The 15,811-nt window shown below is 40.1% G+C and overlaps 1 protein-coding gene across 1 annotated transcript; it reads right to left on the bottom strand.

Annotated features, from left to right (window-relative positions):
• Positions 1-1,415: 1,415 nt before the first annotated feature.
• LOC124798481 (phosphatidylinositol-glycan biosynthesis class F protein) lies at positions 1,416-2,717 on the bottom strand. The gene has a single exon (XM_047261921.1). The coding sequence runs from the start codon at positions 2,409-2,411 to the stop codon at positions 1,656-1,658; it is 756 nt and encodes a 251-aa protein (XP_047117877.1). The 5' UTR covers positions 2,412-2,717; the 3' UTR covers positions 1,416-1,655.
• Between the last annotated feature and the right edge of the window lie 13,094 nt (positions 2,718-15,811).

Raw genomic sequence — 15,811 nt, 5'->3', positions numbered from 1 at the left:
CTTATCACTCTCTTCCTTCAGAATTCTCCAAATAATTCCATATCTCAATATTTTTCCTCAAGATCAGTAAGGTTTTAGTTTCAATTTTTCAACATTCTTATCTCTTTTTACTGTATTTCAATCTTTAACAGCTGCTTTTATTTTTTTTCATTTCACCAGCCAGTTTTCTTCTCATTTACTCTTCCTCTTGTTTTGCCTCACACTTCTGACACAGATCTGTGTTAGGTATTAAAGAATCTATCAAGATTTGAGTATGGGAATGATTAGCCGGCCATGATAGTGGCTACATCCTCGGTAATGACTGGGAACCTGTAATTACTCTGATTAAGAAGAGGAAGGAGGTATCCCACAATGGACTAACTTAGAGAGTAAGTGGGAGAACAGCTGTGTTGCCACCAGCACATATATCTGAGTGCAAACTGACGGCGGAGCAACATGTCTGTGAAGGGAGATGGTAGGTACAGACAGCACAGCGAAAGCATTCCCTCACATTTCTTTTGTTTATAGGCCCTACAGTATAGTTCTATGTATCTGCACAGGGATTACCATCAGATTTATTACATGATGTGGTTTTACTGTATTTAGCTTTTTCATTTTTGTACTGAAATGAGTGTTAAACTTTGAGTGAACACAGACATCATGGTGTGCCACAACCAATATTTTGCATTCACATTCATTAGATTCACTAACTAAAAACAATATTTTCACCTTCAGATATTTGCTGCAGTTTAGTCTGACACTACAATTTACCTTTGGGAGGGGGACACTATCCCATTCTAGCCAATTTCTGTTATAAAAATACTCTGCAAATAACTATTGTTCCAACATAAGTAATTCAACTAAAATCAATGAAATCACAGAGGCCAAAAATCAGCAGAACGTAATGGCATGGAAAGATATCACTGTAACCGGTTCAGCAATGATGTAATCTGGAATGTAGTTGATATGTTCCACTAATATCAACACTATCCTCATCATAGACGTTTTATGAAAATGTTGCCTGCCCATACAACAGATGATAATTCTGTGGAGGGACTTCTGTTTGTGGTGTGTCTATCATGACACAATATTATTTATTTATCAGATGAACCACCTTTGTTATGTGGTACCACTGCATGATATGCACATCATATGAAAAAACTGTACATATCATCTAAAAAAATACTTACTTGCATTCTGTTGACACATTACAACATGTCTGCTACAGCTGCCGTCAGACTGTTTTCAGACTACCTGTACAACAGGCAGCATGTAATTGCACCGCAATCATCAGAGATTTATTACACGACACGGTTTTACTGTATTCAGCATACACGATTCGCAGTGGGTAACAAAGTCTGGTCTTGAAACAAATGAAAGGTACGAACAACGCACCATGAAACTCAATACAGATTCCTACTCTTTCTGGTTTCAATGTATTTTATTTGATGTAGTCTTCTGCTGTATTACTTTTAGTAATAAATTACTACAATAAAGACATTTTTCTGATACTAACATAAATATGTTACAACACACATAAGTACATAACTGCAAAAATACTTTCGAATAGACTATGCATATAGTAATTGATACATCATACATAGAAAATAAACCAGGAGTCATCAGACAGAGTTCGCTACATTCATAATTACGGTGCAACACTTTGTTGGAAAAGCTTAACGAAGCTTTCGGTTTGATTTAGGCAGTTTCTTGGCAATATTTGGAAACAGGCTACATACCATCACGATATTGCCAGTAATATAACCTAGTAAGGCTCCAACACAACAAGGAATTGGCCATTCTTGCCAAGGCCGGTCCCAATCTAATGGAATAACAAATGCCCCAAGCCAAGCTCCAAGCAGTGTGAACTGTAAGTTTCTTAGCAAAAGCTGTCCAACAGCGTCACCTGCTGGATGAACACCAAACAATAAATTCACAGCTGCTTGTGACTCTAGGTGCAGACAAGATGGAAATATTGTCAACACCGTTAGCAATGAGCTAAACATAAAAGTCTCTTCATGTTTATTGAACAATTCAGCACCAAATAAGATTGCTATGGAAAAGTATACTGTAAGCATAACAGTAACAATTACAATACAGTTGAACACTTCTTTCAGACTTGTTTTTGTCACTGGCTTTTTACGCTGACCAGTAAAGTACTTGTCTTCGTATCTACCAGAAAAGACATCTTTTTTTGAAACATGGAAAATGCCAATGACGTATTTCGTGCATTCAAGGACCGCAATTAAACCTATTACAGGATAAAAAGTTAGTTTTCCTATGGAATAAACGTAGTTCGTTAAGAACAATGCACTTACTAAAATAACAAAATACACAGATGTGCAGCTCGCATAAAACGCCGCTAATCTGCATGTACTTGGGTCATCTAAAATAGAATTTGTCTTTATGTTCATTGGGTATTTCGATGGCATCCTCAACAAATATTGTGATTAAGATTCGTTGTCATTTACAATTACTATGTCAGTAGCAGTCATCACTGTTTCTGCCGTAAGACACCGCATAACCTCACTCCACTCATCACACTCCTTTCCTCCTAATACAAGTCACAACACACTTCTGTGATGTAAACACATAAAGCAAAGCTCTCTTTAGATAACCAAAGGTGTTTCATAACGCACGAAGAGAGCACAGCATGGAGGTAAGAATTCTTACGGGTCTAACGTAACTGTCGCGACACTTAAGTTTCCATTTTGTTCCTATTGCGCCAACAGCATGCCAAGCGCCCAGTAAGTTAAACTCTTGAAATCGGCGCGATCGTGAAAGGGAAAGCGAATAGTAGTTGTTTATTTTGGTTTGTACAATGGCTTTTACAAATGGGATCGTAGCGTAGCGCAGTAGATTGCAGTAACAACAAGAAGAAGATACCACGGCTGTCTTTTTTTAGGCTTCATAAGGACTTTGAGAGATGTACACCATCGTGTTACTAAACTGTATCGTCAGGATTCGCTTGCAAACTATATGTATATTGCTGATTAATTGTTTCGTTTTAGGAGCAGAAAATGGCTAGTGAATAGCAGACGAGAAGATCTTATGAAAAAAGACAATGTTTACCCTTATAATACCGGTAATGTTCTATTTTGTCCGCTACACGTCGAACAAAACCAGTTCATAAATGAAGACAATAGTGAACTAGTGCGGAATGCAGTTAACCACATCGATTGGTATTCCAAATAAGCCACCTCAACTGACGATGAAGAGGAAATTGACACAACGTTTCGACAATCCGTCTAAAGCTGTAAAACACTCCTATAGTACAGAAGCAGTCAGTTCAACTCTCCATAAATCAGTGCCCGATTCATCTGAATCGTCAACACCGACCTGCTTTGACGAGGTGGTAAAATTAAGCGCAGTTATTCGTGTCTAGAACAAAGCGTGTGGAGTATCAGAATGTGCAGATCGCTAGACTTTGTACAAAACTGTTACGGGACATGTAAAGTGCCTATCATTTTAAGTACAGACAGCAACAAAAACTGTACCAGAAGGATCGAGTGAAGAAGGAAAAACAATTTTTGAAGGTTCCACCTTTTGAAGCAGAAGATACAGCATTTCTCTGATACTGATAAAATAGTGCATATGTCATTGGATAAAAAGTCTCTTATGGCAAATTTACCATATCAGAGCAGTTCTGACAATGTTATTGGCTTTGAGGACTTGGGTTTGACACACAGTATATTTCTCCCACTATTTGGCAGTTGCTATCTCAATTAGAATAATACAAAGATGAAGGTCTTACTTGCGGTAACACGCGTCAATGACTAAAACACAGTAGGCCTATGGAATGACAAATAGGGCCCCGATCGCTTTTGCATGTAAAGGTACATGTCTGTGCTTCTTATGTGTGAATCCATGTGTTTATATTCCATTGATATCAAAGTGGTAAGCTGCAGTTCTCTCCAATGTCACAAGTGTTTCTCCAGGAATGTGTTGTAACTTGCCACTGGATTCATGATTTTTATCCCTACTTGCGCGTAATTAAGAATAATTTTTAGAAACATTTATGTCTTCTGACATCACAAAAACTCTTGGAGGGAAAACAATGAATGAAATATTTCGTAAATCACGTAGGAAACGGATAAAACAAACATCATGCTCACGACGCATCTGAAGTTCTCGTTTCTCACCGCTTGGAGCGCTAGTGTCGCTCCAGCTGTCAAACGGTAACAGCTTTTACAGCCATGGAGGTAACAATAATTATTCCACCTCCATGTTCACTGCAGTGAGTGTCGTGACTGTTATGTTAAGACCAATGATCTCTATCTTAAGTATGGAGATCACTGTGTTAAACTGTGAAATGGCCATGACGTCGCAAGCTATATCGGTATCACAGTCTAGAGTGATCGAAGCTGCAGGAGCTGTGTATCGACTTTGCTGATCGTTCAGTTTGGGATCTCTTCCTCTTGGATGTCACACTTCATGCCAGTGGGGATGTATTACGCGTTAAGAGGAGGTTACAAAATAACCTCTTGCCGCGCTCTCACGCGTTTGAGGTCGTCTGGCCTGGCGAGGAATGACGTTACTGGACAGCTACTGTTTTGTTCCTGCTGGGCACGTTGTTCTTTGAGGTGCCGTGTCCACGCTTACTTGAGATTAGTTCGTGGTCTGTGGTGTATTGCGGTACAAAGTCATATTTTTTGAAATCTCGTGAGTCGTTCACATTATTTTCCGAGTGGAATGAGCAGAAACACGTCGTATTGTGCTGTTGCTAAGTGCAGTAACTGGGCATAGAACCGAGTTCATTCTTTACCATGGATTTCCGAAAAACTTAACTCCTATATGAATGGATGTCTATCTGTATACGAGAGAAAAGGGTTAATATTAAAAATGCAAGAATATGTGTCCAAACATTTTCGTCCACAGGATTACAAATGCGACAGGCAAAATGAGTTATTGAGATTACCTACAGAAAAGTTGGAGAAATCAGATGCAGTTCCATCTCAAAAAGTACCCAGTGCGTATTAAAATTAACGCAGTGCTGTGACATCAGAGAAAGAATACGACACAGTAACATTACACAGTGCAGAAGAGGGCTCTCAATACATTGAAAATTTTGTCTCCCAAGAAAACAAAACTGGACAAGATACTTAACAAATAAATTCCCTCTTATCGTATCGTTATAAGCAAGAGAAAGAAATTAAGGATTTGAAGAAGGAACTGGTTATGTGAGAAGCAGGACCGCATTTCTGGTGGAACAAAATGCAGCTGTGGAGAAAGCTAAGAAATGTGGAGTATCTTCCAAAATATCTGTCCCTAACAGTAAGAGGTGGAAAGGACATTAAGACTATACCGTCTCAGTATCAAAGTGTAATGAGTGGTGTTTCATATGATGTATGCCAACATTACCTTACAAATATCTTGTGGCCGCCATTCTTCAAGGGATTTGTTGCAGTGGAGCTGCTATGCAGTGCCACTAGCCTGTGACGTGAGACTTCTTCGTCTTTTGCGATGGGAGGATACTGAAAGAGAACTCTGACCCATTCAAGTTACCAAAAGGGACATAGTCTTTATTGTGCTACCTCTTCTGTATTATAAGCGTAATGTTTCCACTGCACAACTTCATTTACTTTTGAGGGTGAAATAGATGTCTCTTACCTGGTGGCTCAACATAGATCGCAATATGTATTCATGCACTGACTTGACGTTACCGAATGACAGTTTTTACATAATTTGCAATTGTTCTGATGTTGACATCGTTGCCTGCGCCCTTTCTCCTATGACTTCCAAGGGTCGGCTGTACAATGTCCTGTTAGCAGCCGGTTAATCTCTGTTCCCGAAATAGCGCGAAAAACGTGTTTTACGAACCCGTAATAAACTGGGGATAACTTAAATGGCGATGTTTGGCCGATTAGAGAGCTTAACTGGGGAATAAGAGTTCAAGATGGGAGGAATCGTGACAGATACAGTTGCAGACAGCAATGATGAGATTTTGTTTGAATTTATGTCCAGCTTTTGCTTATCAAAGGGAGCCATACTTCGTCTTTTCCAATCTTGTACGTGAGAAGCTGTAGTATATGACAGACAGGTGAGACAGTTTCTCTGTTTTGTAAAATAATACTGTTCTGTCGTGTTATTTATGTAAATCAGCCACATTAAAATGGTCTTATTTATCTGGCGTGTGTTTCATTTGCTGCAGCAGTGAAAAGGACTGTTTCATTTTATTTAGCAGTGCCTTAATAGACTTTACCACATCCAAGAACTACACCAGTTATGGGTACTATTGTATTAACAGATGTCTCACGTTTAGACAAAAACATTGATTTTTCGTGTAGCAAAACGTTTTGATAAAACGGAGTGTTCTAATTTCATTCAGTCACATTACTTCAATAGCAGGCAGAAAATGTTGTTCCACTCTGTTTTCTGTTAAGAATGATCCTTTTTGTAAACATCACAGCAGTGTCAGGACAACTTTCGACATTTATTGAAAATATTAGGATTACAGGCCCATTAAAACAAACATTGACTTCCACCTACCACAATTCACTCAAGCCTGTGAACTATCTGTGCTTGTTGTTGTTGTGGTCTTCAGTCCTGAGACTGGTTTGATGCAGCTCTCCATGCTACTCTATCCTGTGCAAGCTTTTTCATCTCCCAGTACCTATTGCAACCTACATCCTTCTGAATCTGCTTAGTGTATTCATCTCTTGGTCTCCCTCTACGATTTTTACCCTCCACACTGCCCTCCAATACTAAATTGGTGATCCCTTGATGCCTCAGAACATGTCCAACCAACCGATCCCTTCTTCTGGTCAAGTTGTGCCACAAACTTCTCTTCTCCTCAATCCTATTCAATACTTCCTCATTAGTTATGTGGTCTACCCATCTAATCTTCAGCATTCTTCTGTAGCACCACATTTCGAAAGCTTCTATTCTCTTCTTGTCCAAACTATTTATCGTCCATGTTTCACTTCCATACATGGCTACACTCCATACAAATACTTTCAGAAATGACTTCCTGACACTTAAATCAATACTGGATGTTAACAAATTTCTCTTCTTCAGAAACGCTTTCCTTGCCATTGCCAGCCTACATTTTATATCCTCTCTACTTCGACCATCATCAGTTATTTTGCTCCCCAAATAGCAAAACTCCTTTACTACTTTAAGTGCCTCATTTCCTAATCTAATTCCCTCAGCATCACCCGACTTAATTAGACTACATTCCATTATCCTTGTTTTGCTTTTGTTGATGTTCATCTTATATCCTCCTTTCAAGACACTGTCCATTCCATTCAACTGCTCTTCCAAGTCCTTTGCTGTCTCTGACAGAATTACAATGTCATCGGCGAACCTCAAAGTTTTTATTTCTTCTCCATGAATTTTAATACCTACCCCGAATTTTTCTTTTGTTTCCTTTACTGCTTGCTCAATATACAGATTGAACAACATCGGGGAGAGGCTACAACCCTGTCTTACTCCCTTCCCAACCACTGCTTCCCTTTCATGTCCCTCGACTCTTATAACTGCCATCTGGTTTCTGTACAAATTGTAAATAGCCTTTCGCTCCCTGTATTTTACCCCTGCCACCTTCAGAATTTGAAAGAGAGTATTCCAGTCAACATTGTCAAAAGCTTTCTCTAAGTCTACAAATGCTAGAAACGTAGGTTTGCCTTTTCTTAATCTTTCTTCTAAGATAAGTCGTAAGGTCAGTATTGCCTCACGTGTTCCAGTGTTTCTACGGAATCCAAACTGATCTTCCCCGAGGTTGGCTTCTACTAGTTTTTCCATTCGTCTGTAAAGAATTCGTGTTAGTATTTTGCAGCTGTGGCTTATTAAACTGATTGTTCGGTAATTTTCACATCTGTCAACACCTGCTTTCTTTGGGATTGGAATTATTATATTCTTCTTGAAGTCTGAGGGTATTTCGCCTGTTTCATACATCTTGCTCACCAGATGGTAGAGTTTTGTCAGGACTGGCTCTCCCACGGCCGTCAGTAGTTCCAATGGAATATTGTCTACTCCGGGGGCCTTGTTTCGACTCAGGTCTTTCAGTGCTCTGTCAAACTCTTCACGCAGTATCGTATCTCCCATTTCATCTTCATCTACATCCTCTTCCATTTCCATAATATTGTCCTCAAGTACATCGCCCTTGTATAGACCCTCTATATACTCCTTCCACCTTTCTGCTTTCCCTTCTTTGCTTAGAACTGGGTTTCCATCTGAGCTCTTGATATTCATACAAGTCGTTCTCTTATCTCCAAAGGTCTCTTTAATTTTCCTGTAGGCGGTATCTATCTTACCCCTAGTGAGATAGGCCTCTACATCCTTACATTTGTCCTCTAGCCATCCCTGTTTAGCCATTTTGCACTTCCTGTCGATCTCGTTTTTGAGACGTTTGTATTCCTTTTTGCCTGTTTCACTTACCGCATTTTTATATTTTCTCCTTTCATCAATTAAATTCAATATTTCTTCTGTTACCCAAGGATTTCTACTAGCCCTCGTCTTTTTACCTACTTGATCCTCTGCTGCCTTCACTACTTCATCCCTCAAAGCTACCCATTCTTCTTCTACTGTATTTATTTCCCCTATTCCTGTCAATTGCTCCCTTATGCTCTCCCTGAATCTCTGTACAACCTCTGGTTCTTTCAGTTTATCCAGGTCCCATCTCCTTAAATTCCCACCTTTTTGCAGTTTCTTCAGTTTTAATCTACAGGTCATAACCAATAGATTGTGGTCAGAGTCCACATCTGCCCCTGGAAATGTCTTACAATTTAAAACCTGGTTCCTAAATCTCTGTCTTACCATTATATAATCTATCTGATACCTTTTAGTATCTCCAGGGTTCTTCCATGTATACAACCTTCTTTCATGATTCTTAAACCAAGTGTTAGTTATGATTATGTTGTGCTCTGTGCAAAATTCTACCAGGCGGCTTCCTCTTTCATTTCTGTCCCCCAATCCATATTCACCTACTATGTTTCCTTCTCTCCCTTTTCCTACACTCGAATTCCAGTCACCCATGACTATTAAATTTTCGTCTCCCTTCACAATCTGAATAATTTCTTTTATTTCATCATACATTTCTTCAATTTCTTCGTCATCTGCAGAGCTAGTTGGCATATAAACTTGTACTACTGTAGTAGGTGTGGGCTTCGTATCTATCTTGGCCACAATAATGCGTTCACTATGCTGTTTGTAGTAGCTTACCCGCATTCCTATTTTCCTATTCATTATTAAACCTACTCCTGCATTACCCCTATTTGATTTTGTGTTTATAACCCTGTAGTCACCTGACCAGAAGTCTTGTTCCTCCTGCCACCGAACTTCACTAATTCCCACTATATCTAACTTCAACCTATCCATTTCCCTTTTTAAATTTTCTAACCTACCTGCCCGATTAAGGGATCTGACATTCCACGCTCCGATCCGTAGAACGCCAGTTTTCTTTCTCCTGATAACGACATCCTCTTGAGTAGTCCCCGCCCGGAGATCCGAATGGGGGACTATTTTACCTCCGGAATATTTTACCCAAGAGGACGCCATCATCATGTAATCATACAGTAAAGCTGCATGCCCTCGGGAAAAATTACGGCTGTAGTTTCCCCTTGCTTTCAGCCGTTCGCAGTACCAGCACAGCAAGGCCGTTTTGGTTATTGTTACAAGGCCAGATCAGTCAATCATCCAGACTGTTGCCCTTGCAACTACTGAAAAGGCTGCTGCCCCTCCTCAGGAACCACACGTTTGTCTGGCCTCTCAACAGATACCCCTCCGTTGTGGTTGCACCTACGGTACGGCTATCTGTATCGCTGAGGCACGCAAGCCTCCCCACCATCGGCAAGGTCCATGGTTCATGGGGGGTATCTGTGCTTACTCAAGCTTAATTACACTCTTTGACTGCTACTGACGAGTTTACTCGTCATGCTGCCTGCCTCTCCCTGGGTGCTAATGAGGAGTTCAGTCGCAGCTGCTGGTATCCCCCTGAGCACTGTTGATGAGCTAAGTCGCATCCACTTGCCGTCCCCTGAGCGCTGATGACAAAAACTCACACACGCCACTACCTCAATGCTGATGACGAGATAAGTCACACAGCGCACTTCCTGCCCCACGTCTCGGTAACCTTTCGCAGTTCTGACCGCTGGCTTGTCGTCCGATTCCCTGCCCGTTGTGAGCCTAGGATTCGCACTACAGTTTCCTGTTCATCGGAATTTACTTCAGTGTTCTTCGTTTCTTGTATTTTACAAAGAAAATGGCAAGAAGTCGTTTGTGCACTGAGGAAGAAATCATAGAGATTTTTACGAGGAGCGACAGAGGGGACGAACTACTTGATTTTGATGAAAGTGATAGCTCTTCGACAGAAGGGGAAAGCTGCAGTTACAAACAGTTCATATCAGCAGTGGTGTCAATGCAGGCCCATGTTTCAACGAGAGATGTTACTTGTTCTGAATCTTAAGACGCATAAAGTGATAGTGAAACGCTTATGAAGATCTCAGGTCTTAGCGATAAATTTGACTGGAAAGAAAATAATTTTCTGCCAGTTTATCACGCATTTCATGATACGATATCAGTACAAGTGTATCAAATGCGGAATGAGCCAAGTATTCGATCAATTTTCACGTTATTTTTTACAGAGGAACTGATGAAATATGTATCTGTGAAAACGAATCGCTTTTATTTATTCACCAAGGAGAATATTCCAGAAAAGGTTTTATTTATTCACCAAGGAGAATACTCCAGAATCAGTGTATTCTAGAATATCAAAGTGTAAATATACTGGATATGAAGAAATACATTGTTTCATAGCTGTTTGTCTTCTCATGCATTTGCGAATACTGACCAGATATTTTCTTCTAAATACTCCAATTTTAGTGAACTGATTTGAAGAGACCGCTTTTTGTTACTTATGAGAATGTTACATTTCAGTGAAAACTCTGCCAATACTGCAGGAGACAGATTATTCAAAATTAGAAACATCGCTGATAAAGTTGGTACAGCTTTCCATTTTGCATTTAATCCACATCAGAAACTCTACATTGATGAAGGTTTGTTATTATTCAAAGGACACTAATCTTTCAGACAATTCATTCCATCAAAATGGAGTTGATTCGAAATAAAAACATTTTTGTTATGTGATTTTAAGACTATGTCTTATATTTCATTGTCTATACAGAGACATCAACAGAAACTTAGTTCCACAATTTGGGGAAAAGTGGTGACAGTCACTACACTACCAAAGCTCTATTTAAATCTTGAACATACCCTCTACCTCAATAATTGGTACTCAAGCCCAGACTTACTTTCCTGGCTTTATTGTCATGTGATGAATATGTGTTGTTCTTTCCATAAGCACAAACACAACATGCCGAAACTTCAGATGAGATTGAAATGAGGATATATTCAATTTATGTGTACTAATACAATGCTTAGGCAACGGCCTTGCCACAGTAGATACACCGATTCCCATCAGACCACCAAAATTAAGGGCTGTCAGGCGTGGCTGGCACTTGGATGGATGACCATCCAGGCTAACATGCACTGTTTCCAATTTTTGGGGTGCACTCAGCCTCCTGATGCCAACTGGGGAGCTACTCAACCGAATAGTAATGGCTACAATCAAAGAAAACCACCATAACGACCAAGAGAATGGTGTGCTGACCACACGCCCCTCCAATCTGCATCCTCAACAAAGGATGAGCCGGCGGTCGAATGGTCCCGATGGGTCACTTGTGGCCTGAAGATGGAGTGCTTGCTTTTCAATACAATGCTAGCTATAAAGTGGTGTGATAAAATAGAAGTGTGTATGTCGACCACATGTAACGCCACAGAAATGATTGACATGGGAAAGACTGACAGGAATACTGGAGAAAAAATTAAGAAACCACAAAGCATTGAAGAGTGTAAGTTGAAAATGGGAGCAGTTGACCATTCTGATATGCTGCTTAGCTCTGTTGGATGTGTATGGAAAACAATAAAGTGGTATGAGAAGTTCTTTTTCCAGGTTCTCGATTTGTGTGTTTCAAACGCTCATGTCCTACAAAGGTCACTACCGCATTGTAAAATGCCGATAGCAGAGCTTCATCTGTCGCTGGTAAGGGAACTTACGGAAACGTATGTATCAGAGCGCAGAAAAGCTGGCAGGGGAAGGTGTTCTGATGATAATCCTCTAAGGTCTGTGGGAAGGCATTTTCAAAACATTATAACAAGCGAGCATTCAAAGAAAACTATGCTAAGACGTAGTTTCATTGTTTGCTGGAAATAGAAAGTGCATTGAGAAAGCAGATATGAATGTAAACTTGGGCTAGGTTCCACTGTGTGTAGTACCCTATTTAGAAATTTACCACACAAAAACGAATTACTAATAGCAGCACAGAATTAATATGACAATGCTGTCGGAAAAAACCTCAAAAACGAAAAAAAATATAAAAAGTAAAACACTTTACACAGTGTATCCATTACAGGTAAAGACTCTGACTGCGGATGACTAAGCACTAATTTTGTTGTATTCTCAGAAACAAATAGTAGGCCATGTGAAATTTCCAAACCATCACGAAACGAATCAAAGTGAAGTAAAATTGTTCTTACTGTTGCTCACAGTAAATTCTGATGTTGTAGTGCGATATGAATGATGATGATCTGTATGTCGCTTTCTCCTATAAACGACCTAATACGACTTTCTGAACAACAAAAACAGCGTACAGTAATCTGTAATCTATGTATTCGTTCTTGAGATAGTACTATGAGGAAACAATAGAGAAATGTTTTTAAAGGGTGTGCAAGAAAGGAGAGTAAACTATTGAGGTGAATCTAACGAATCACGTCACTTTATGCATAATTTAAAAAAAGTGTGTAAAAAAATTACAAGCAAGATATAATTCTTAATGTTGGACAATAGTTTTAACAGTTCACTTTGATTCTGTATTAATTCATCTGCAGAGAAACTATGTGGTGAGAGCATTTATTCTGTATCAGCTGTGATAGGGTACAGTGCTTTGTACGGAGTTGTAGTCGCTCCAGGAATGTTGAGCACAGGGTGGATGGGGTAGCGAGGGCTGCTCTGGCCATAGCGGTGGCTCGAGGACCAGGAACTTAAAGCAGTTAGCCAGATTATGCCGTGGGCCGCAGTGCCTCAGAGCGCCAAGCAGATAGTGGACCTCTACCAGTCAAAGTGTTAACACAGTAGGATTAACAGGAAAGTCAGGATTTAAGGAAATGGTGATGCCTCCTCAGCAATGGAACATATCTGTTGTGTTTCTCACTTATCAATATTATCCATATAATCCCATCCATATTTATCACAAAGTAATAGCTGTATATGTGTTACAGGAGCAAATCAGAAATCTAGATTATAAATCTACATAGTTGTAGCACATCGAAGAAGTACCTGGGATGCTATGTTTTTATCTTTCCTTGAATATCAAATTATTTCCAGTGTCCTCATTTATTTCTAATTGAAGCTAGCTGAAGGAAGCTTAAACTGAAAAATACTATATTGCAGATCTGTGAAGTACCATTTTTCTGAAATCGATTGTTTATTATGACTGTTTAATGTAATGAAAAGTTTGATAGTATTCTAATGTCCAGATTTCACTCAGCCACATCTATAGCAGAAAATGTTGTTCACCCTTATATCCCATTGGGACAAAAACTTTACATCTTTCAGTAAATGGCCGGCCGAAGTGGCCGTGCAGTTCTAGGCGCTACAGTCTGGAGCCATGCGACCGCTACGGTCGCAGGTTCGAATCCTGCCTCGGGCATGGATGTGTGTGATGTCCTTAGGTTAGTTAGGTTTAATTAGTTCTAAGTTCAAGGCGACTGATGATCTCCGAAGTTAAGTCACATAGTGCTCAGAGCCATTTGAACCACTTTTTTTTAGTAAATGCTTCAGAGCAAAGTAATTATACACCACCTAGAATTATTCCTATAAACATATAAATTATTTGTGCTTACTCAAGCTAGGTTTAACATATAAGATTAAGAGGAAAATAAGTCTTTTTAAGGAAGCTATAGGCTATGGTTGTTGTGTTTATCAGTTATTAGTATTATGCACATAACTACATCCATATTTATCATAAAGAAATTATGCTCTGTGCGTCATAAGAGCATCTTTATTTCTCATTCAGCTAACAGGGAATCTTTAGTTATTGAATCTACATCATCACAACAGTGGAGAGAGTGGTTAGCAAGTTATGTTTTTATATTTCTCTTGAATAGTCCAACAAGTTGTCTCACATCATTCTCTTTCTTTATTTCGGAAATGACCCTGTTCCTCCAATGAGGCAGCTACTACTGACACTCAAATATTTTGCCTCTGATTATTTTTTTCTGTCCCTTGGAGAGTTCACTGGTACTGAAACGGGGGCAGCCAGCAGGATTATTAAAAGGACGTCTCTGACAGTGGACAACATATACAAGAGACAGTTTTGTTAATTATTTCAGTTCTCTAGTGTAATTTAGTAAAAATAAAAAACACAGGCGTATGTAATAATATACTTTTATTCTGTAATCATTTGCTTAATTTGTATTTTCTGATCCTAATTTTGAACTTTATGCTCTTTTTTTAAACTAATACATTTCTTATCCCCTTCTCTGGTTCTTGACATGCAACTATTGAAGCAGCACCATCTGCAACTCTGCTAATTATTCCACATTTGAGAACAGGTATTTTTATTTTGAAATCAAAACTGACGGTTTAAGCTGAAATGACTGTAGAAAACGAAGAACACAGTGAAGGTGTCATGCCTCCAGTTACTTCCCCTTTCCTCCCAGATTACATGAAGCTACTAAAGATAACTGCAAATGCCAAATTATGAATGAAATAGTTACTGTTCATAAAATATTTAGGATGTGAACCGATAGCAAATTTCAGTCTGTGTATGTACCATATGTACATTTCTACCTCAAGATTATAAAGAAGATTATCGTTGTTTATTGTAAATGTTGGGATCTTATTCTTCATATATATGCTTAATATAATTATTAATAATCACATCACATCATAGAATATATATATCCAATAACTGAAAAAGAGGATGCACAGTGTTCAGTAATTTAGCAAAGGTACTTCCTGTAGAGACCCCTAGATACTGTAATTAATTAACTACCCTTCTCAACATAAATACAACAGCAAGATAGCCAGTAACACCTCTCCGGATTGTTAGTCAAATCAATCTCAATGACGCCTGTGTCGTCACAGTTGGAGACTCTAGAGAGACCAACTACACTCCTGGAAATGGAAAAAAGAACACATTGACACCGGTGTGTCAGACCCACCATACTTGCTCCGGACACTGCGAGAGGGCTGTACAAGCAATGATCAGATGCACAGCACAGCGGACATACCAGGAACCGCGGTGTTGGCCGTCGAATGGCGCTAGCTGCGCAGCATTTGTGCACCGCCGCCGTCAGTGTCAGCCAGTTTGCCGTGGCATACGGAGCTCCATCGCAGTCTTTAACACTGGTAGCATTCCGCGACAGCATGGACGTGAACCGTATGTGCAGTTGACGGACTTTGAGCGAGGGCGTATAGTGGGCATGCGGGAGGCCGGGTGGACGTACCGCCGAATTGCTCAACACGTGGGGCGTGAGGTCTCCACAGTACATCGATGTTGTCGCCAGTGGTCGGCGGAAGGTGCACGTGCCCGTCGACCTGGGACCGGACCGCAGCGACGCACGGATGCACGCCAAGACCGTAGGATCCTACGCATTGCCGTAGGGGACCGCACCGCCACTTCCCAGCAAGTTAGGGACACTGTTGCTCCTGGGGTATCGGCGAGGACCATTCGCAACCGTCTCCATGAAGCTGGGCTACGGTCCCGCACACCGTTAGGCCGTCTTCCGCTCACGCCCCAACATCGTGCAGCCCGCCTCCAGTGGCGTCGCG

Source organism: Schistocerca piceifrons, chromosome 1 (assembly GCF_021461385.2).
Source record: "Schistocerca piceifrons isolate TAMUIC-IGC-003096 chromosome 1, iqSchPice1.1, whole genome shotgun sequence".
NCBI classification, from domain to species: Eukaryota; Metazoa; Arthropoda; class Insecta; order Orthoptera; family Acrididae; genus Schistocerca; species Schistocerca piceifrons.
Note: the sequence above shows the minus strand (reverse complement) of the source record. Positions and strands in the feature narration are given on the sequence as shown.